The sequence below is a fragment of the Desmodus rotundus genome, chromosome 10, assembly GCF_022682495.2.
Source record: "Desmodus rotundus isolate HL8 chromosome 10, HLdesRot8A.1, whole genome shotgun sequence".
Classification (NCBI taxonomy): Eukaryota; Metazoa; Chordata; class Mammalia; order Chiroptera; family Phyllostomidae; genus Desmodus; species Desmodus rotundus.
The window spans coordinates 112,327,032-112,349,427 of NC_071396.1; the positions used below are offsets into that span (position 1 = coordinate 112,327,032).

The following is a 22,396-nucleotide window of genomic DNA, read 5'->3' on the forward strand; positions in this document are numbered from 1 at the left end:
TGACACGCTGCTCCAGGCCCGCGCGCACCCCGCCCATCCCCGCCCCCTCCCGGCTTCCTGCTCCAGGTAAACACCGCCGCGCCCCACCCGCCTCCCCGGCCAGCGCAGAGAGAGAGGGGAGGACCCAGGGGATGACCTCCGCGTCGCCTCGCCACGTGCAGCCCAGGACACGCGAGGACTCCCGCGCAGTTCAGCCCGGGAGGGCGGGGCAGGAGGGCAGACGCACTGACCTGCTGCTCCTCAGCCTCTGGAACTACCCGAGAGGGGCTCCTCACCGAGCTCCTCCCCGCAGAGCGACCCAAGACTTGGGCGCAGGCGGCTGGTCGGAATCCACCGCCCTGCGGGTTCAGTGCCAGGTCTTCAGTGCTCAGGAGCGGGGCGGGGGGGTGGGGGGGGGCGTCGCAAGGGCTAGCCAGCCCTTGGGACCACGTGGGGGTCAGCTCTGCTGGGGCCCAGGACCTCCGGCAGGAGCTGGGCCTGAGAGCACAGGTGCCTCCCTCCTCCTGCAGGTGTAAAGCGCCCGGGGGGCAGAGCAGCAAGGACCCGGAGCCCCGCCGCTGCAGCCTGTGTCTGGTAGCCCCTAGTCCTGGTGGGAAGGAAGCCCGCACTTCGGACATTAGCCACTTGCATTTGATGGAGTCAGAGACCTTCCCCTGCATGGATGCTCAGCCTCCTCCTGATGGTGTGAAAGTAGGAAGTGGGGGGCAAGACCCCCACTGAGACCCTGGCATTCCTCCTGACTTAGGGGCCAGGTCCGGAACTGAACCTGACCCTCCCCAGCAGCCCGGGGACCAGGCAGTGTCTGTTGAGGGACAAGATCAGCGAGTCCATCCCCCAGGCCAGGCGTTTGGGGACAGCACAGGCACTTCCAGGGTGTTCCAGAGCAGTCTGCCACGACTCAGCGCCCTTAGGGACGGGATCCACCCACCAGGCTCCAAGACGGGCCGTTCTACCAGCTATGAGTCCCCGAAACATAAATATTTAATTCAATCCTTTCTCAGAAGAGATTGGCGAGAGGAGAGGACATCAGGGTGGGTCCTCATAAGAAGAGGGAAGAGGGACAGAAGAGAAGCCAGGTGGCACAGAGGCAGGGGCTGGAGGGGCGTGGCCACGAGCTAAGGAAGACCCTGGCTGCCAGGAGCAGGGAGACGCAGGAAGGACCCGGCAGGCACACCCAGAGACTTAGGGGAGCATGTGGGAGATGCAGTGGTTGTAGATTTCTAGCTCCGGGCTCTGGGGAGCCCGAGTCTGTAGTTCAGGGCCAGAGGGAAGCTGTGGGTGTCCAAGGAGGGGCCCGGGGCTCAGGCCTCTTCCCTGCCCTCCCCAGCCACCTGAGGCCCCTGCGCTGCCGCAGACAGCCCCATGCAACTGGCCTCCCTCCCTGGCTTCAGAAGCCTCTCTTGTTGCCCCCGCAGACACTCGGCCCCCACTCCCGGGGCCCTCCCCGTGGGAGTGCCTGTGTGCAGGCTCCATGGCCAGGCCAGCACCAGTCCTGTCTGTGTGGGCGCCTGAGAGACCCAAGGGTGGGTGGGGAGCCTGCGTGAAGTTGGAGAAGACCCGAGGGTCCCTGATGTGATCTTTGGGGTGCACAGCCAAGTGGGGCAGCGGCAGGCAGGGTGCCGGCCGAGCAGGCTCTGGGGCGTGAGATGCTGAGGACCTGTGGGCTTTCTGGGGTGCAGCACTGTGGCGGGAGAGACAGACAGGAGGTGAGGGACACAGGGAGGGCCAGGCCTCCCGGAGCTGGCGTCTGGGTAAGGAGCTGTGTGGCCACCTGCTGCGCGTGGGTCTGGGGTCCAGGAGGCTGCGGCAGTGTGTCCTGTAGCTCTGCGGGACGGAACAGTGGGAGAGTCTAGAATGCAGAGAGCCTTCGGGAAGAGTCGGTGACCTTGGGGGTGAGCTAGCATCGCTCCAGCCAACGCCTGGTCCCAGCGCTCCCCCGAGGCCCACGTGGCTGTGGGGGCTGAGCTCAATTCCCTGTCGATTCCTGGGGCACCAGCTGGAGCCTTTCCAGGGGCTCACTGCTGAGTTTAACCCCGCAGAGAGTGGCGCCCTGACACAGCAGCCCCGGGTAAGTATCCACCGTGCTTGTCCCAAGGGCTGGAGTTGGGATTCAGAGGCAGGCGGGCTGGCAGCTGGGCAGGGGACAGGGCCCACCAATGGGCACAGGGTTGGGGGCAGGACCCGGAGGGGCTGCGGAGAAAGGAAGGCGCCTTGTCGATGGCCGATGGCTGATGGCTGATGGCCGGCGGGGAAGGTCGATGTGGGTGCGCGCGGGCGGTGGCGTGGGTCAGGTTTGCATTCGGAAAGGCCGTCCATGCCACTCCAGACTGCACGCTGTTAACGTCCCTTGGGTCCCGTGTCCTCAGGTCTGACGGGACCGTTGTGTCCCAGGAGCCAGACTGCCCGCGACCTGTGATTTGAGCTTTCGGGTGAACGGTCTCCGCTCTGCCAAGTCCCCTCAGAGACCACCACTTCCGGAGGCAGCGCATGCCTTTCCTGCAGTGCCTGACCCCCCCACCACGAGAATTCCCCCACGTCCCCCCATCCTGCAGTGCACGACCTGCTAACTCTGTGTGTGACTGCTAATCGGAGGATAAAATTCTGAGTTCTTAGAGGCTGTTCCTTTGGACGTAGAGGAAGGCTGCCTGAGGGTGAAGGAACTCCCTCCAGCAGATACAGACGAGAAGGGGATGAAAGCGAGGGGTCGGGCAGGCGGCAGGCGGCCTGGTGCCTGGATTCCGTGGAGCCCATCCACCTGACCAGGGCAGGAAGCCCGCTGTGGTCATTCCACTGTGACCCCCGGCTCCAAACCCGCTGCCGGGCCCTGACCAGTGCCACCCCTTTGTTCCTCCACAACCCCGAGATCGCGGTGGCCACCGTGGGGATGCTGTCGTAGCCGTTTTCACCTCAGGAGGTCCGGGGCAGTGTGCTTGCTCATCCTCGAGTGTGGCTTTATTTAGTTTTCAAAACGAGCCCTACGAATGAGGGGAAAGGATTGGCCAAGTTGCCGAAGGTCATGGCCCAAGTGAGCAGCGGTTCCAGGACCCGCCTGGTGCCCAAGCCGGGGTTTCAGCAGCCGTTGGACGAGTCCTCTTCAGGGTCGTGTTTGCTCTTCTCACTCACTTTTGCTTCTCTCCCTCTGTGTCCCCGAGGCCTTGAAGGTGGTGAACAGCGTGGGTGGGACCAAGGTCCCTGGGCCCTCCTAGGTGCTGGCGTCGGCCGGGCTGTGCTGTCCAGAGAAAGTAACAGCCGTTGGGTCCTCTTCCCATGTGAGGGCTGCATGCCCCCCACCTCGTCCTCATGATGGGGGGCCGCACGATGTCCACCCGGGGCCGTTACAGAATGCCCATGGCTCTGGCCGTGGTTTTCTTGCTGTGGTGTTAACCACCAGGAGGAGAGGTTGGCTGCTAATCAGGAGCACTGGCCACACCGCACACTTGACCTGCTGCTTGCGGGCCAGGATGTCCTGCAGCCTGAGTTGCTGAGCCCTGGAGACACCTACGAGGAAAGCGACCCGGGAGGCGGGTGGCCTGAGGGTAAAGGGTGGCCAGAGCACGCAGTGGTCATCTGGGGGTTGGCCCCACACTTTGAGGGGTCTGCTCTCACTGGGAGGGAGATTCTCTTCTCGCAAGGGTTCCGTGCTCACATTAGCCAAACCCGCGTCGGCTGTGACGTCAAGACACACCCAGGCTCCGAAAGGCACCACCGTGTGACATTGTTCTCATTGCTTTTACAGAGAGAGGAGGGAAGAGAGAGGAACTTCGACGTGAGACAGAAACAGTGACTGCCTGCCTCCTGCAAGTGCCCGGGCAGGGAATCAAACCTGCAACCTTCCAGTTATAGGACGACGCTCCAACCCAGTGAGCCACACCGGTCAGGGAAGAAGTATTGACTTTATTAATATAACTAATATCATTAACAGAAATCATTAGTGATTAGGAGTAATTATCAATAATAGTCGCAGTAACGGCACCTCCCCACACAATTAGACAGCTGTGCAATGTAATCGCATGTCTGTTTACAATGGGGAAACTGAGGCTCAGGGACTTAAATAGCTGTCTGGATTTGAACCTTGGTCTCTGATTCTGAGCTGCAGGCTCCTTCCACGGCACCACCCTGAATCCGCGACAAAGGAATATTCACCAGAGCAAATTGGATCGGCCCCTAGCTGGGGGGTCCTTGGTGCTTGTTAAGAAGCCGTGGTTGTCTGCCTCTGAAGACGGTGAGTGAGAACACCTGAGGGCTGTGGCCGGGCTTGCCTTGCCCACACTCCCGACTCCCATCTGGCCAGCTGGAGACGGAGATGGGACGGAGCCCTCCACAGTCCCTGCAGGGGCGGGGACACCCACAGTCTGAACTCCCAGGCCCCCCTCACCCTTTTTTCTACTTTTTATGTCTTCTTATTCACCATTTGCCTCCCTCCGTTACTTGACTCTGGAGTGGAATTCTTAAACGGCCCTGGTGTCTTTAGGAGTCCACAGGACTGGCTGCTGGGCGTCGGGGAAGGAAGGAGATAATCGCGAGCATTTCTGAGCGGTTTGTCATCTAGTGAAAACAGCATTCTTCTCTGACCCTCTCCGAGGTGTCGAGTGTCCGTCACAGGACTCCCCCGTGTGCGGTGTGCGTGGTCCCAGAACACTTTGAAGGGGCCGTTGTGGAGGGTGTGGACATAATCGTCCGATTATCTCTTCCTGGAGCATCTTTGAATAGGCCATTGTCTGTGGGCAGCACGTTGGATTCTGGGAGCCCACCCCTCTGGTGGCAGCTGGCTCCTCCGAAACCATGGCGACTGCTGGGTCCTGGTGCTGGGCTGAGTGGCTGGGCTGGATTGCGGGTGCCTCCGCCCACCCGTTCACAGCCTCTGCTGCGGAATTCCTGGGGCTGATCCCGCAGCCTGCGTAGCAGCCTATTGATTTCAGTTCTGGTGTTCTGTGGGTTTGGGGTTGGAGGAATGTTTGCTTCCAGCTCGAAAGCAGTGGGCCAGAAAGATGCCACCAGCTATGAGGTCTCCCACGAGGCCGCTGGCCCCCCCTCCCCCCGTGAAACAAGGAGGCATCAGCCCATGAGGGTCACAGCGTCCACTCACAGTGCCAGGCGTGGTGCTCGCCAGACAGGGCTCCATCATGTGAAGTCCACAGTCGGTAAAACGCTCCTGAGCCGGCTGTGGGGCTGAGTGTTGAAGTTGTCACAATAAACCAGACCACGGATGCTGGTGGTTTGGCCTGGGGGTGGGGGCAGGGTGAAGTTTGGTGTACAAGGGACCTGGAGACATTTAAATTATCCCGAAGTAGGTGCTTAGACTGGACACCCAACGTGAACACTTGGAAATTAAAAACAGTCTGGTCACGAGTCTACGCATGATGGTGAATTCCTTGCACAAAGGGCAGTAATTGCTCTGGTGCGTTGTTGCGGCAACGTGCAGACGCGGGACAGACGGCCATGCTACGAGGTCCCTGGCTGTCGAATCTGTGGAGACGCATCAGGTCGGGGCGCAGGCCGTGTAAGCCGCACGTCACAGAAGGCCACCCAGGTGTCAACTGTGGCAACAGCGCCGTCGGTAAAGTGAGGTGTGAGCGCACGGCAGCGCCTCTGCTTTCCGGCGAATCTAGATCCTTCCCGGCTACGCCACAACCGTGCTGTGCCACCTGGAGACGGCACAGGGCCCTCCTCTCCTCGGGGGTCGGGGACAAACCCCCCTCCAACTCCTCGAGAAGAGTGTCCCCCAGACGGGCTCTGGGTTCCCCTCCCTCCACCCCACACTTGGCCACCGCAGATGCGTAAAACGTAAGTCCTTACACGACATTGTGTCTGACGTGAGACTAATTCATTCTAAGTTGAACTTGAGGAATTCAAGGCAAACCACGATCTGGCCTCATTCATTCTAAACAATCATGAAGCTGAATGGGAACTTGAAGACCATTAGGATAGCGTGAAATGGATGGTTTCAGAAAATGATACTAATGACAGAAACAAAATAGCAAGAGCGCCATTAACAATTAAATGACAGTGATAGTTGTTAGAAAACCCAAGCAGCACGTTTCTCGTTCTCAACGTGTCATTTCATGTTTGACGTGAGAACCGGTCCCGTGGGCCCATCGATGGGATACGGTTCTGGGTCCCAACCAAGAGGGCAGGGGTTTGTGCGGCAAAGGACACGGTTGCAGATGCTGCTCCTCCTGCGTCTGCTCTGGGCTCCCGTGGGTCACAGGAAGGCTGAGGCCATTCCTCTGAGGCTGACGTGGAACCCTGAGAGAGTCACCCATGGGGGGACCCTGGTGGCCAGGCCCCGCACCTGCCCCCGCACCTGCCGGGCGGGCTCACCCGCTTTTCCTCCCTCATTGCGTGAGGCAGGGAAGGCTGACCCGGCATGGAAGAGTCTGGGGGTTGTGTGAGTGGGAGAGTGGGGCCCAATAAGTTGATACTGATCTTCTTTCTACTATTTTGAGTTTCCACTGGTGCTTTCTATGAACGTGGTCTGTTCCGACGCTGAAGAGACTAGTGATTCCTCGGTGATGGCTGTTTTGTGAGGATGATGTTGTCTTATATATATTTTTAAGTTGCTACGCGTTGTTTCAATGTGTTTGTTTCAGAAAAACTCCGTTTTCAAATGAGAGAGGAGATACAAGGCCTGACCGAGGTGCCTGAGAGAAGAACCAGAGGGGACGACAAGAGTTAAAAACTTTGACTGGAAAATTGCTTAGAAATACATCATCCCAAATCCGTTTAACAGCAGGTCAAGGGAGTATTGTGTATTACAAACTAATTTTGCAAATGACGTTTCAAATATATTTTAACCTAATTTAAGTGCATTCCACTGTGATTCTCTACATATGGCTTTGAGTAAAAATCCAATTACTGCAGCTAGACAAATTGCAGTTTTTCTGGAGGCAGCCGTGTTCTCCATCTTCCCGAGCATGCTCACGAATGTTGCTTGATCTTCGAGAAAGCTGAGCCTGAGCTGTGCGGCCGTTTGGGGGTCCGAAAGAGTTTTCCCCTTCCTGTGAAGTTCTGTCCCTGCCCCTGACGTTTACCAATGTTGCCATCAAGTGGTGACAAGAGACATTGTTAATCACCCTGAACTGTTGAGTTGACTCGGACAAGAGAAATAGTTCTACATTTTTCAAATGCTTTATTAAGAAATTCATAGGCTCCTGGACAATCTGGCCTCTAGCTGGGCCTCATGTTCCATCTGCCATGTGTCAGAAGTGAGGGAGAACGGAGATTCCTTGTTCAAGCCTTCAAAGTCTGTATGGAAACCTGACCAATGTTGGTCTTTCTGCTACTTCCTCTGACACTTCTGGGCTCCGCCCGAGTTCTCGTCCGCCGGCATTCCCTCCACCCCGGCTGTGGGGTTGGGCCCACTCACTCATGTTCTGCCCACTTGGGGAAGAGGCCCCCTGTTCTTTGGTGTTTGTTCTTGGCAGGTTTTTGGAGGGATGGGGCCTGAGGACAGGTGCCCAAATCTCATTTTTAATTCATGTCAAAGAGAAGGTGCTTGTTCTTTTTTTCCCCCCATCTTCTTAAAAAAGTCCCTTTGTCTTCCTTCCTCTCCTCACATATGACTGACCTTCCAAAGGCTCAATTCCCTGCCTCTAAGTTATTTTCCAGTTTACCCTTCCAACTAATGGGATACAGTAGCATTATTAAGTCAATAGAAAATCAAGATGAATTTGAAAATGCTTACAAAGGAATTGTTTCCGTTGTCTATTTTAACAGGAAAGCATCACAAATCTAAACACACAGTCATTGTGCAGAGACGTCTGGAGTGTGACGGTGAAAACGAGCCCTCTGCCCGCGGCTGTGAGCCCGCCGCTGCGGGAGCGTCCCCGCCCGCCGCCCTGGGTGCGTGTCTAGGCGTCCCCCTGCCACGCAGGCTAATTCGTCCTGATTTCTTCTCCCTGCTTAAAAAAAAAGTCATCACGTTACGTGTTCTGTGCTGCAGTTCGGTTTCTTAACACGTTTCCTGGAAAACTTTGCAAACTGTTATCGTGATTCTGCTTCCCTCTATTGTGACTAAAAATATTTGGTCAGAGAAATATTTCCACGTGGTAACTAATACGGAGGACAGATTGCTTCACCAAATGTTCTGTCACGGCCCCTCACTCTCCTTTGACCCTTATTTTCTTAAAGATGTTAAGGGTAAATATAATGATCACCTGACATCTGGAGAAAGAGAAATTAATGGAAAGATGAAATATTTCAATACTGGAAATACATAATCTGGAGAACAGACCAAAAAGAGTTGTCTTTGAGTATCTCTCCACAGAACAGCGTACTGTGCATTCTCTTCTCTCATGCATTGAAATTCTCCAGTTGGGCATAAACAGCTGTGTTGTGTACATTTCCCAGGAGGCAGAGCTATAGCAGGTGTTTCTCAGCTGCAGAAACAAATACAGTTCACTTGAAAAAGAGGAGATTTTACTTCATGTCACTGACAAGTGCAGCTTCAGGCATGGCTGGACCCAGCCGCTGGGCCAGGCCCCTACTCTGCCCCTCGGCTGAGCTCAGCACTGTCATCTGTGGCCCCACGGGCTCGCTCCTCGCCCTACATGGCACCCGCAGCCTGGGAGGCCGGGGGATGCAGAGCCTCTGGCATTTCTGGCTGGCATGCGTGGACAGGCAGACATTTGCTCTGAAGCAGGGTGAAGACACTGTGTGGTGAATAGAAATTGCTACAGAATGGTGGAGACAGAGCTCCTGGCTTCTGCCCGGGGCACTGAGCAGACAAAACACACTCAGGTGCTTCTCCTCGAGGAGACCCCAGCGGGCTTCCTGCAGGGACACTGCCCGTGACAGAGCCCACACGTGAGCCACAGGACAGACACTGGGGGTGTCATGGTGGGCGGGCCCGGCCCCGCTTTAAGTCCCATCCCGGCATTCAAAGGGGCACACAGTCGGGTACCTCCTGAGACTTAGCTGTTTGCCTGTAAAACGGTGAAAATAATGTTAACTTGATAGAACGCCATAAAGTTACACATGTGGTTTCTACAGCGTGGCCCATAGGGAAGTCTTTAGAAGTATTGCCAGGATTACCGACTTGTTAATGCTGATTTACTACAGCTCGCTCGCTCGCTCGCTCCCTCACTCATTCAGCAGAGTAACGTGTTAGTTTCGGACGCAAAGGTAACAGGCGTATCTGCGATTTCAATCTGAGGTGGGTAAGTAGATGTACTGAGATACTATTTTAAGTGTTTTCTTTTCTATGTTTTTTATTCTGGACATCTGCTTTTTATTCTGCATCCTGTATATAATTAAAACCTGACAAAGGGACATGGGTTATTACCCTCGGGGAAAGCTGGCCACAACAGACCTCAGCATGGGGAGGGCGATCGGATTCTCACTCTGAGTTCCAAAATATGCTGTTTAAAGTCACCAAGAGACAGTGGCCATGAGAAGGGACGTCCCCAGGTGAAGCCTGAGAATGGACAGCACAGGCTACACCCAACCCTTCGTCCGCTCAGACATTTCGGGTGTGGGAGGGGAGAAGGAGGAGGGGGCAGTGGAGGACGTGGCTGCAGTGGCTGCCGTGGCCAGGGATCAGGAGCAGAGAGGACTGGGTCCTCTCAGAATCCAGGAGGAATCAATTCAAAAGAACCTGTGCACCCCAATGTTCATAGCAGCGCTATTTCCAGTAGCCAAGTGCTGGAAACAGCCTGAGCGCCCAAGTAGATGAGTGGATTAAAAAACGGTGGCACGTTTATTCGATGGAATCCTATGCAGCAGAGAGAAAGAAGGAGCTCCTACCCTTTGCGACAGCATGGATGGGTCTAGAGCACATTATATAAGTGAAATAACCAGGTGGCAAAAGAGAAATACCGTATGATCCCACTTAGAAGAGGAACCTAATGGACAAGATGGAACCAGAGGCATGGAAAGGAGGAACAGACTGACAGTGGCCAGAGGAGAGGGGGTGGGGGATGATGGTGGGAAGAAGGGGAAGGGACTAGTCAAAGAACATGTGTGAATGACCCATGGACATGGACACCATGGGTCATGGGGATGGACTGTGGGGGTGGGTAGGCTGGGCGGAGGAGGACAAAGGGGGAAAAACTGGAACAACTGTATTGGAGTAACAATAATTTTAAAAAAGAATCCAGGACAAGGGTCCTGCAGGTGTAGTGGCCACTGTCCCTGTGTAGTGACAGGTGTAGTGACCACAGGGACAGTGGCTTGCTCGGGGCTGGGAGCTCTACTGCACCTGTGCAGCCGCTCCTGGGTCTGGGGGCCGAGAGAAGAGCAGGTGTGCCGGCTGGCCCCCACCTCCCCACAGGGACCGTGCTGTGGACGGACGTGCGTCCTGAGCAGGCCCGTGGTCTGAGCCGACAGCACCGAGGACACACACAGGCGGACACAGAGGCCTCTCAGCACTGGGCGGGAGTACTGCGCTCCCCAGACACGGAGCTGAAGGAGGAGCCGATCCAGAAGCCGGCGTTAGCTCCGTGGAGAAGCGAGCGCTGCAATCCGGAACCGAGCTACATGTTGACCCACGAGAGACTGGGAGTCTCAGGACCGGGAAAGGCACCCGTGACACACACATGGCGACGTGTTATGATGGGGAACAGAGCTGAAACTTCCTGAAACGCCGCGGCTCTCGAAGGGCTTCACCGTCGGCGAGAGCATCTGCCCTACACTCTCCTGCCGAAGGAGCATGCAAGTCGGCTCCGGTCAGGTTAAGCTGCTGTAACAAGCGCCTTCCTCCCTGCCATGTCAGGTGAAACGCACAGGAAACACCTTAAAGAGAAACCCAAACGGTGTGAAACATGAGGTGCTCCAAAGGAGCACGGACAGAAAACGGAAAGCATCACCTAAAATGTTAAAAATAAGCTCGTGTGGCTCAACAACAATAAATGTAAATGCACTAAACTCTCCCGTTAAAAACATTAGAGACTGTCAAATCGGATTTTAAAATAATTCAGTTATGCACTGTTTCCAAGAGATAACTCTAAATCACAGGATATAGGAAGATTGCAAATTACCTAGCAGGCCAAAAAGAGCAAAGAATGTTGGCATATCTGCAGTAATACCAGACACATACACCTTAAGGGAAAAAGAAGTATCATGAGACCCATCGCATAACATTTAATAAAGAAAAAACCGATTTATTATTTAAGAACCCACGCATATGGCAGAAACGTATACAGAGATTACTAACAGACCACACAGGTTACCTGCAGGTGGAGGCTGTGATTGCGGAGGAATATGAAAGTAGCTACCATTCTATTACCAATTTTTTGTTACTCTAAGCTGGGTGGTGGCTACATGGGTACGGGATATAATTTCATCATACACGTCCCATGTGGAAAGGAGTTCGTAACAATAAAAACCATTCTCTTCCAAATCCTACTACAAATAACTTTCAGAGCAACGGAGCTGTCCGCACGGTACCGAGAAAGTGTGGGCCAGTTGGCCCCTTGGGAGGAACAGCAACCCCGACTGGCAAGACAGCCTGACGGGCTTTGGCGGCATCCTCGTAGGGAAGATGCGGTGTTCTTGTTCTAGTAGATCCTTGGATATGCGGGTGACTGAAACTCAGTTTCGTCCTTTGGGAAATGCGTGTGGATAAAACAATTCCCTGCAAGAAACTCCCTTGTCTTGCTGTATTGTAAGTTCCTAGCAAGAGAATTGCCAGTATTAAATTGTCAGCTGCTGGTTAGTGTGGACCCAATGCCAACAGGAATCCCGCATGAGGGATGTTGAAGAAGAAAACTTTATTCAGAGCAACCAGCTCAACTGTGATACAGCCTAGCTGTGAGGGTGTCTTGGGCCAAGCCCCTCTCTACCCAGACAGCTCTGCTCCACTTTGCTCCCCTCCATTGGGGGTTGAACTCCAAGGGGAAAACACAGCACCACACCTCTAACGGAAAAAGAAAAATACCCTGTTCCAGAGAGCGGAGAACTGATTTATATGGAGAGAAGCCCCACCCCGGTCCCTGATTGGCCCACCCTTATGCAAATTAGGGCTCCAAATCCTGGCAATTTGATTGGTCCAAAAAGCACAGTCCTGACTCTAGAGAATGAAACCACTCTGATTGGTTGTGAAAATGCTGATGAGCCAAACAGCCCTAATTGGACAGAGAAAGCTTCTGTCCTATTGGTTGAAAGAGGATCCCTGCATAAGGGCTGCTCAGCCGGCAGGAGCCCGGGACAGGCAGGCAGGTCGTTGCAGGCTGCTCCCCGGCTGTGCTTTGGTGAGAGGCCCCCAGGCAGGAACGGCTGCGAGCCCTCCTTGGTAGGTACCTTCTTTCTCAGGAGCCACACGGTGAACGCAGGTAAACTATTTGGTGCACGGCAGGTGTTCATCGAACTGCATCAACATCCTGGAAGTGAGGCGGAGTAGAGCCAGTGGGATAAAGTGAAAGAGAAATGAGACACGAGTGACTTCCCAGGCTCCCGGGGCAGAGGAGGACCCGTCCCAGCGCCAGCCCGCATCTCAGCGTCGCGCCCCAGCCCCCAGCGCGGCGTCAGGGGCACCGGGACACTCGTGATTGGGAGAAGGCAGGATGCGTGCTTGTGTCTGAGAGTGAGTGCAAGGCAATCGTGCAAACACCGCGCATGAACGAGCCCGCCTGGCTCTCGAGTTTGGGAACCAGGAGATTACCAGCGGGGATGGCGCTGGCGCGCAGCGCGGCCCTTCAGCAGCTATGCTTCTTGCTGGCATCACAGCCGTCCTGTTAGACGCGCCCCTGCACTTCACACCCACCTCACGTCAGTGTGTCCGTGTGTCACGCCCATGAGCAATGGGAGGCAGAACCGACCTCGGGCTGCGTGATGTGAACACGACACCTTCCCCTTTCGTCTCGTGTCTGCCTGTTTGTAACGAGAACCCAAATGCACTCTTCATTGTTCTGTCCTGCCTCTTTCCTCCCGGGGTGGGCAGGAGGAGGGTGGGGATTAGGGATTTCACAAAACTCGGGTTGGGTGCCAATCGCTGACTTCCCGGGGCTTATCACGGGGCAGGGAGCGCTCTCACTGGCGGCCTGGGCTCGAAGAAGGACGCAGGGCGCTGACGGGTGCGGAGGCCGGCGCACCCAGAGCCTCCCGCCCCCGCACTGAGCGGCCGCGCCGCCCTCGCCGCGGGTCTGGGTGCTGCAGCCGGAGCCCCTGCCTTCGCTGGACTCCGGCAGGTCCGCACCTTGCAGAGCGCGTGGCTGACTACAGCGAGGGGTGGTGGGCGGCGACCCATCCAGTGGGATTGGCCCAGTCTCCGCGTGCAGTGACTTCCGGGGACAGGGGCGGCACCCGGGAGGTGCGCGTTTCAGCCAGGCTGCGTCCTGACTAGGTCTCAGAGGCAACGAAGGGACCGGAGCAGCCCCCTGCCAACCGCCGGGAAAGCCCAGAAAGCGCGCTCACCCTGTTGACGACCCGGGACCCCAGCGACAGTTGGGAGGCGCAAGGAGCGCTCTCCACGAACCAAGACGAGCCCTGTGTGCGTTGCAGAGCCTCGGGTGCGCGCGGGAAGGGAGCGGCTCCAGCAACAGGTGTAGCGCGAAGCCGCAGCCGCAGCGAGGGACTCGGCCGGGCTGGTAAGGTGCAGTGAGGGGGCTCTCTCTACCTCCAAGGCTGCACCGCGCGGGTCCCTCCTCCCCGGCTCCGCAGCCGCGCAGAGGGCAGGGACGCGCGGGCAGGGGTGCACTGCGCTCTCAGGACCATCTCCGCCGGGGAAGATCCAGCTGTCAGGCAGACCCGCACAGAGACGGTGCCACTAGACACAGCCGCCCGAGCGTGTGGCCACCGGGGGGGCTCAGGCTCGGAACCTCGCGCTCTGTGCTCGGGACTGGGACCCCGGAGCGCCTCGGCACCCTCTGTCCCCGGCAGGCAGCCCTCACCAGCGCGCCCCGGGCTCCCCCGAGGACCATGGAGCTGGCAGCATCCTGGAATCTCAGCGAGGAGAACGCGAGCTGGCCCGAGCCCCCGACCCCGGACCCTCCGCCGTTCTTGGGCATCGGTGTGGAGAACTTCATCACGCTGGTGGCCTTCGGCCTGATCTTCGCGCTGGGCGTGCTGGGCAACAGCCTGGTGATCACCGTGCTGGCGCGCAGCAAACCCGGCAAGCCGCGCAGCACCACCAACCTGTTCATTCTCAACCTGAGCATCGCCGACCTGGCCTACCTGCTCTTCTGCATCCCCTTCCAGGCCACCGTGTATGCGCTGCCCACCTGGGTGCTGGGCGCCTTCATCTGCAAGTTCATCCACTACTTCTTCACCGTCTCCATGCTGGTCAGCATTTTCACGCTGGCCGCGATGTCCGTGGACCGCTACGTGGCCATCGTGCACTCCCGGCGCTCTGCCTCCCTGCGGGTGTCCCGCAACGCGCTGCTGGGCGTGGGCTGCATCTGGGCTCTGTCCGTGGCCATGGCCTCGCCAGTGGCCTACCACCAACGCCTCTTCCACCGGGGCCCGGGCAACCAGACCTTCTGCTGGGAGCAGTGGCCGGACCAGCGCCACAAGAAGGCCTATGTGGTGTGCACATTCGTCTTCGGTTACCTGCTGCCGCTGCTGCTCATCTGCTTCTGCTACGCCAAGGTGGGCGCAGGCGGGGGTGGGCACTTCCCTGAGCCCCCGCCGCTTTCACTGGTCCCTGTGTCCTCTGCAGGGTTTGTCGGCTGGGCTTCGTGGAGGAAGTTACCTGGAGTTTGGGGGACGCTGGGAAAGTTTGCACTGTGTTCCCAGAGTTGTGCGTCCCCTCCAGGTGGCTGCCGGCAGCCCAGGTTGTCCCTAGGTGCTCAGCCCACTTCTGGGTGGAGGGAAATCTGCGCGGTTTTAGCAACTCAAACCGGGAAGGCCTGCGCATGACTGAGGAGTCACAGGGGTGGGGGGTGCAAGGCCCCTGTGGGCCGGCAGGGGGAGGGGCTTCCTTTGCCAGGGTGGCGGGTCTCCTCCACCCTGCTGGCACTCAGTTGGGATGGCAGGTGGTGACTCTGGTGAGGCTCCTTCCCGTGGGGCACCTGGGAGGCTTTTGGGGGACCTGGCTCTGTCGCTGCATGAAGCCACTGCCCCTGGGGACAGAGCTTCCCACTTTATGTCACGCAGAAGTCCAGGTTTATAAACCGGCGAAACAGCGCTTCTTCTCCGAGACTTGACGGGAGTCTCCAGAGAACTTTGGAGGGGGGCTTTTGGTTCTTTTTAGGAAGGTTGTGTAAACGATGTATGTGGTCAGGTGGCAGGTGTGACTGTGCACCTGGGCTGAGCTCGGGGACCTGTCACACTCTCTGAGACACCGTTCTCACTTCCCCTTCACACAGCTCTGCTCACGCACCTCCTCCTCCATGCACAACACAGCACCCCGTCTCGAAGATTTCACACCCATCCGCAGTCTCACATTGGACACGACTTGTTCACATCTGAGGGAAGAGGAACACACGCCCCATCCTCTGTGACAGCGTCCCAGGGACACAGTCCAGTCCCCACGCTGCTGTCCAGGTGTTGCCCTGTGGCCCTCAGAAACATGCCCTGTTCCAGGTCCACCCCTCTGTGCATCTCCTTCTCGTCTGACACTGCCGGACCGCAGGGCACGGTGCCCGGGTGAGGTATGGCAGGAGTTTCTTTCACTCGGTTCAGAAAGTGCCGTTTCCCAGCAACCGTGTTTCACACGAGCCACTGGGTTTGCGTTCCCCTCCCTGACGTCCACGGCGCAGACTTGTGTCTGCTTGGAGGGGTGGCCCACGGTTTCGGGGAGCATCTGGAAGAATGGGCTGCGTGAGAGGGGAGGGAATTTGGAGAAGAAGGCTCACTTAGCTCCTGGGCGAGTGGCTGCTTCAGTCACCTCATCTGCTGCTGATGTGCAGCAGGGGCGCGCTCTGCCCCGCACAGTGGCCTGGCGCGTGCCCTGGACCGTTTCTTCTGCCCGCTGCCCCGTGCTGGAGCTGTCATCGCTGCTTTATTGACGGGGGACAGGGGTGTTGGAGGAACGCAGCGGCAGACTCGGACCGGAAAGCTGGCAGGCGGCTCCGGAGCGGTTTCCACGTAGGTTTCCCGGTCCTCCGAGGGAAGGGACAGCTGGTGAGGGCCTTGGGGACGTGAAGCTGAGGACTAGAGGGAGTCTTCAGCTATTTGCCTCTTAATTCGTAATTCCACAGATTAGAACTGAAGCATAATCTGTTCATTTCCCAGAAGTCTTTAGGTCTTCTTGATGCGAGGGTAAACTAGGCTACATTTCTATCAGAGCAAAGTTTGAACATGCGTACTTAAAATTCAGTGAGTCCATGATCATGGGGACTTTTTAAATGTGGAAATAGTTTGCTTTTAAGCATAACTGAACATATCTTCTGAAGTCAATCTAATTAAGCTAATTCATTTCGTGGCTTGAATAGAGGGAGATAATTTGTAACTTCGAGTGGCTTTTGTTCAGTTCAGCCATCCGGAGTAAGCTCTCCAGTGAAGGATTTTGCCACGTGAATGTTAACTTCAGGAAGCCCACTACACGTGGCATGCCCACCCCCAAGTTCCTCCACAGCTCCGGGGCACCTGCTGCCCACCCTGCCCCACCCTGCTCAGGGCTGAGTGCGTGCTTCCTGCACACCCTCCTCCACGCACACAACAGCGCAGAGAGGCTGCCAGGACACCGCCCTTACCTTCTGAGGAAATGTGTTCGTAACTCACCGTGACACCCACGTTCTTTCTCTTCCCGTGACAGACCTGCGTTGGGTTGGGACGCATCGTAACATATTGACAGGCGCCCGTAGCGAGGGCCGGAGGGCGGAGCAGCTAGGAAAAACGGACTGGGTGTTTTGTCCAGTTACTGCGCAGCAACGCTCCTCGGGTGGTTTGAAGTTACTGGCGTGGCCCTGCGGTTTGTGGAGGGCGTGAACAGACCCCAGACTGCATTATGGAGCAGAGAACGTCCGGCTTTTCTGTCCCGGCTTCCTGTCCAGGTGTCCCTCTCTGATTTTGTTTGGCTGCCTCTCCTGTACTGTCTCCTCTTGTCCCTTGTCCTCAGTGGCCAGTGTCCTCCTTCTGGGAAGGCTGCCACCAAGGAACCTCACCAGGCTCCCCAGGCGGGTCCTGCTTCCTGCTCTTACCTCCCCCGTTGGAAGGCCTCCTCATTTGCTCCTGCAGAAGCTCCTCCCCATTGACCTGGGCCTTTCACCCAGTGTTTGATGCCACGATTTCTGTTGGCAGAGCAGTCACCTGACCAGTGGGGCGTGTGCTCGCTCAGGGCGACCCCAGATGCTACTGTAGCAAGTGGAAGTCTTGAGCCATGGGTGAGGCTCAGCCGCTGTAGGAGGGTATGGGAGAGTCACACCCAATGACGGCCACTGAGCCAGCACCAGGCCCCCCGTGGTTGGCAGGGGAGCCCTGCAGTTTCCGTTACGTCTGACTGATTGCCCAGCAGTCTGCCTCCAGTGCACGGGGCAGCCTTTGGCAAGAAATCTAATTTGATTAAATTCTTTCCATGCTGTGAGGGAAGCCAAGATGTGGCTGGAGCGTGGTTGAGTTCTGGCAGAGGCTCACTCGGCAGCGACTCATGTGGCAGCTGGTGGACAGTGGAAAGCCCTCAGTCCTGCAGAGGCGAGTCTCCCCGAGATTTCCTCGCAGGTGGGCGATGGGCGTGGCTTCCGTGCCCGCCTGGTGTCCAGGCAGCTCTCACACTGGCGAGAGGAGGCAAAGGCAGTTTCTCTAAGAAGGAAGCCCAGGTCTCCCCCGGAGACGCCCCGACGGAGCTGTAGTTGTCAGACCTCGCTCACCGTCTGCGACTCGTGAGGCTGGGCTCCCCAAGTGGAGGCTGACCAAAAACTCAGCGCAGTGGCTACGGTTTGAATGAGTAAGGAAAGGAGGCCCAATGGGTGGACAGTTGCTTTAAGGAGACTTGTAGCGATGACAGCCGGGGGAGGGAGAACGGAGGGGACACAGGAAAGCAAAAGCTGGCCCTGTGAAACCTCCCCGACGGCATCAGCTTGATTTGCCCGCGTGCCTCCCGGTCCCCCGTGGGATGGGGCGCTGCAGGACGGCCCCTACCAGCTCTTGTGCATGTCTGGGATTTGACATTGCATCTGACCGGTATCGGGACCGGTGATGGTTACAACGGAGCAACGTGGGGGAAATCCAGGTGGAAGGCGGACCCACAGGGCTGGGTGACCAGGTGGCTCTTTTTGGACAAACTCTAGAGCCACTTGTGCGGGAGCGCTGTGCACCCAGGTTCTGTGACCGGGAGCCGCACCTGGGTGCAGACGGGGATGGCGATTCGCTGTCGTCGGTGCTTTATCGCCATATGTGAGTTTCAATTTGAATGATTCTGTAAATAAGGGTGTTACCGGTTCAGCATGCCAGGAATTGTTGGTACAGCAGAGACCATGGACTGTGGGCCCTGAGGAAGCCAATGTTAATTGTCTGTGTTTTTCAGGTCCTTAATCACTTGCACAAAAAGTTGAAGAACATGTCAAAGAAGTCAGAAGCGTCGAAGAAAAAGGTACTATTTCCAAGTGTATGTGCCCCGTGTCACTGTTTAGGGCTTGGGTTGTTTGCATTCTTCATCAGCCTCACATCCACCCAATGTGGGAAGGGGAGAAGGTCTAACACAGGGCGGGGACGGAAAGTCAGCTCCGGGGGCGCTGCGGGTGACCGTGCGGCTGCTCCCCAGGTCAACAGAGGGCTGGGAGGCGGGGCCGCGTGTGTTTTCTGGATCCCGAGCCCGTGAGGGCTGCGCTCTGGACTAACTGGGACTGTGTAGTCGAGTTGCCACATCCGTAGTTTGCACAGACTGTCGTCCCTTTACTGTGAATGTCCCGTCCCTGCCGTGGTTCCCGAAGGCCCTGGCTTAGCTGTCTTTGGAGAGAATCCGCCCCTCAAGGCCAAGAGCAGACGCCCTGTTCTTCTCTGTTCCTCCCAGGCTTGCGCTGATGTGGACTCCAAGGCAGAGGCTTCCAGCTGGGAGTGGGCCTGAGGGAGGAGTCTCCCCTTTCTAGTTGTCTTTCTTACCAGGTGGATCCGGAGAACTTTCGAGTAGTGTTAGCATCTCGCACCCTCCCGCTTATGTGACACTTGGCATTTTGAGGGAAAAACTATTTTACAAATCTGGGGTAATTTAACTCTTCCTCAGACGCCATCTGTATAATTTCTGATTTTAGAAAATAGAATGAGATTATTAGTGTGATTTGGGGAGAGGAAATTATAATCACACATTTTTACCCCAAAGTATTAGACATCACATCTGAAGACACCTTGTTTTTCCTTTTGAATGTTTATGGTGATGAATGACACGGTCCCCACTGCGTGTTCTTTGCTGATGAGCTGGACACTGCAATCCAGTCGCATGTTCAAGGCTACAGGCAGACCAAGAAAAAAAAATATTTTTTAAAGATTTTATTTATTTTTAGAGGGAGGGGAAGGGAAGGAGAAAGCGAGGGAGAGAAACATCAATGTGTGGCTGCCCTACTGGGCACCTGGCCTGCAACCCAGGCCTGTGCCCTGACTGGGAATCGAACCGCGGCCTTCTGGTTCCGCAGCCGGCACTCAATCCCCTGAGCCGCACCAGCCAGGGCAAGAAAAGCAATCTTGTTCATGGGTCTGCGAAGGCCCGGGGACCACGAATCATAGAAAGGTAAATATGAGCGGTCTACAAACGTGCAGTGACTGACGCTCTAGGGACACGCTCCCTGCTCAGGACACAGCGCCATCCCCTGGCCGCCCGGTGCGGTGGGCTCTCACCCAGACGCTGCTGGGGCCTCTTCTGCCTCAAACCAGGCACGGTAGTAAAAGCTTCCTGGTAGAAGCCACACGAATACCCAGAGGGCGTTCGTTCTGGGAAGCAGAGAGATGCTGCTGCTGTCTCAGGAAGGGCGAAGGGCGGGGGATGGCTCCTGTTTGCAGGTCCCATGACCTCTGGGGGCCTCCAGTGACCCAGGAACCAGTGTCTCCTGCAGGGATGGAGAAACAGATTGGGGGCAGACGGTCCTCCGCTGCCTGGGAGCTCCTTAGTAGTTGTGCCTGGGGCAGTGAGTGGCTGTCACAGCTAATCTCTCCACCCACGTGCAGGGGGCGGGGCCCAGGGGCTGGGGTGGGGCCCAGGTGCTGGGGGCGGGGCCAGGCGCTCCTCCCAGCTGCCTGGCTGGGGAAGTGCAGAGGATGGTGAAGCGGCCCTGAGGCCTCTCCAGGCCTCCTGTTTCTGTGACTGGAAGCACATGTCCCATCAGGCACACGCACTTACACACATGGCAGAATTGCCCCTGCAGGAGGGCATGGCAGGCACTGACAAAGTCTGAGCACAGCCATTGCGTGACCCGAAGGTCGGCACCGAGCACAGACCTAGGCTCTCCTTGACCCCTGGGAATAGGCATGGAGTTGCCAAGGTGCATTTGCAGAGGCTAGGCTCCTCCCCCGCACTGACGGTCTCCTTCCTGCCCCCAGACGGCGCAGACGGTCCTGGTGGTGGTCGTGGTCTTCGGGATCTCCTGGCTGCCGCACCACGTCATCCACCTGTGGGCTGAGTTCGGGGTCTTCCCGCTGACGCCGGCCTCCTTCCTGTTCAGGGTCACGGCGCACTGCCTGGCCTACAGCAACTCCTCCGTGAACCCCATCATCTACGCCTTCCTCTCCGAGAACTTCAGGACCGCCTACAAGCAGGTGTTCCGGTGCCCCACGCGCCCCGGCTCCCCCCCTGGTGACGCCAAAGACAACAAGAGTCGGCCTGACACCCCGCCATCAACCAACTGCACGCACGTGTGAGACGGGGCCCATTGGGCCCTCGCCCTGGGCATCATCTTTGTGGCGTGGACGCACATGAAACACGAGGAAGGTCAGGCAAGGCTGCGCGTGCGCTCTGCACGGCCACTCGCATTGTTTTGGTTAAACTCCACCTGTGTTCACAAAGAGCTTCGATCCATTGAGGAAACCCCTAGGTCTCGTGAAAATTATTTCCAAATTTATTTTAGTTTAAAATTCTGTTTCAAAAGGAAAGAAAATGCTGCGTTGTTTTATACTTCTTAAGAAGTGAAGGTTTAATACAGTTCCATAGGCATGCGCAAATTCTTTATAGAGTGAGGAATAAAGGCCTATAAATGTGGGTGGGAATATTTACTATCTGTATTTTGAAACAGATTTATTTAGAAAAAATATTTATGCTTTGTTTCTTTTGTTTTAAGAAAAGGGGTAATGTGATAAGCTGTGTGTTTTAAACTGTGGCCGTGACACGGGAAATTTTTGTGGAGTTTATTTTAGTGTCTGTCTGTGTTGGGGCGCAGCTGGTAACCTGGACTCGGACTTTGCCAAGTTCCCGGCACCGGTCACAGGTGCTGCCCATTGTGAATAGCGCACAGGGCTTGGAAGGTGTGCCACCTCGTCTGCGATGACGTCCTCGGAGTTGATCGCAGGAGGTCAGCGGCGTGTCAGAGCGGACTCTGGGGTGTTAGCCGTTGGCAGCATCCCGTGAACCCGGCCCCGTGAACTTGGGCTTGCAGATTGACTGGAAAGCCAGTCAGGGAAAGGGCCAAGTCCAACTGTTCCTCTAGTGGAAACTGTGAATGAATTTCTGACAATGAAAATGGGCATTAAAATTGTGCATCTACTTGGCCACGGCCTTGGCAGTGCCCGGAGTGGAATTTGAAAAGCTGCCTGAGAGGGTGATGTGTCTATGATACTTTCTAGGGGCCAAAGTCTTGTCAGGGCTCAGTAAGCCACACGAGGTGCGGTCGTGCCCCCGGAGGACAGGGTTCTGGACGTCTGGTTCAGATAACGTGTGAAGAAACCAAGTCTTGGGAACAGACATACCTAGGGATACCCTGGCTTATACGAACAAGTTCCCTTTTGTTAGATGGTAATGCTGTCTAATGCTCATTCACCCCGAATGTCATTCCCTTTGGAAATATCAACTTGGGGGTAAAACCGTCACCCCCTGAGTTTCAAATGTAGTTTTCACGGCAATTTCACACACTCATGTTTACAACGAGCCAAAGGTGTGAAAAGATTAAATTACGCTGTATTAGAAGACACTTTTCCAAATGCAAGACTTTGATATGTTCTGGGAGAACGCAAATGCAGGACGATAGGAAAAAAAGGACCTTGGGTAAAGTACCCCACGTCAAGTCAGGACTGCATGTGAAATAGCCCATTCTAGGGTAAAAAACACGCTGTCAATCTGGGCACGCGGACGCTGCCCCCCACGAGTGTGTTTTCGGGAGGTCGGCCAGCACAGCGTCGCGTTTGTGGTGGCTCTAGATGGACAAGAAGAAGACGACCCTTAAACAGCTGGGGCTGGGGGGTCGGAGCTTCCCGGCGGACGGCCGGGGGAAAGACGCTGTGCGCATGCGCGTGCGGGTATTTTAAAGGACAGCACGCGTCCTCTGCATGGAAATCTTTTTTGCACTTTATTCGAATACATCAGCGGAAACGTTGTATCCCAGCAGTGACACATCATGCGCTTTGTGGAACGTGAAGCTGCCAGTGCCAGCCCTGGGACACCTTC

The 22,396-nt window shown here is 56.4% G+C and overlaps 1 protein-coding gene across 1 annotated transcript; it reads left to right on the forward strand.

Annotated features, from left to right (window-relative positions):
• The first annotated feature begins 13,558 nt into the window (after positions 1-13,558).
• GALR1 (galanin receptor 1) lies at positions 13,559-20,759 on the forward strand. The gene is made up of 3 exons (XM_024580602.3): positions 13,559-14,523; positions 18,341-18,406; positions 20,344-20,759. Exons 1-3 carry the CDS (start codon positions 13,855-13,857, stop codon positions 20,659-20,661), a joined length of 1,053 nt encoding a protein of 350 aa, XP_024436370.2. The 5' UTR covers positions 13,559-13,854; the 3' UTR covers positions 20,662-20,759.
• The last annotated feature ends 1,637 nt before the right edge of the window (positions 20,760-22,396 follow it).

Coding starts and splice junctions, on each gene's coding strand:
- GALR1 (XM_024580602.3), top strand. CDS start 13,855: ATGGAGCTGGCAGCATCCTGGAATCTCAGCGAGGAGAACGCGAGCTGG. Junction 14,524..18,340: donor TCTGCTTCTGCTACGCCAAG/GTGGGCGCAGGC, acceptor TGTGTTTTTCAG/GTCCTTAATCACTTGCACAA. Junction 18,407..20,343: donor CAGAAGCGTCGAAGAAAAAG/GTACTATTTCCA, acceptor TCCTGCCCCCAG/ACGGCGCAGACGGTCCTGGT.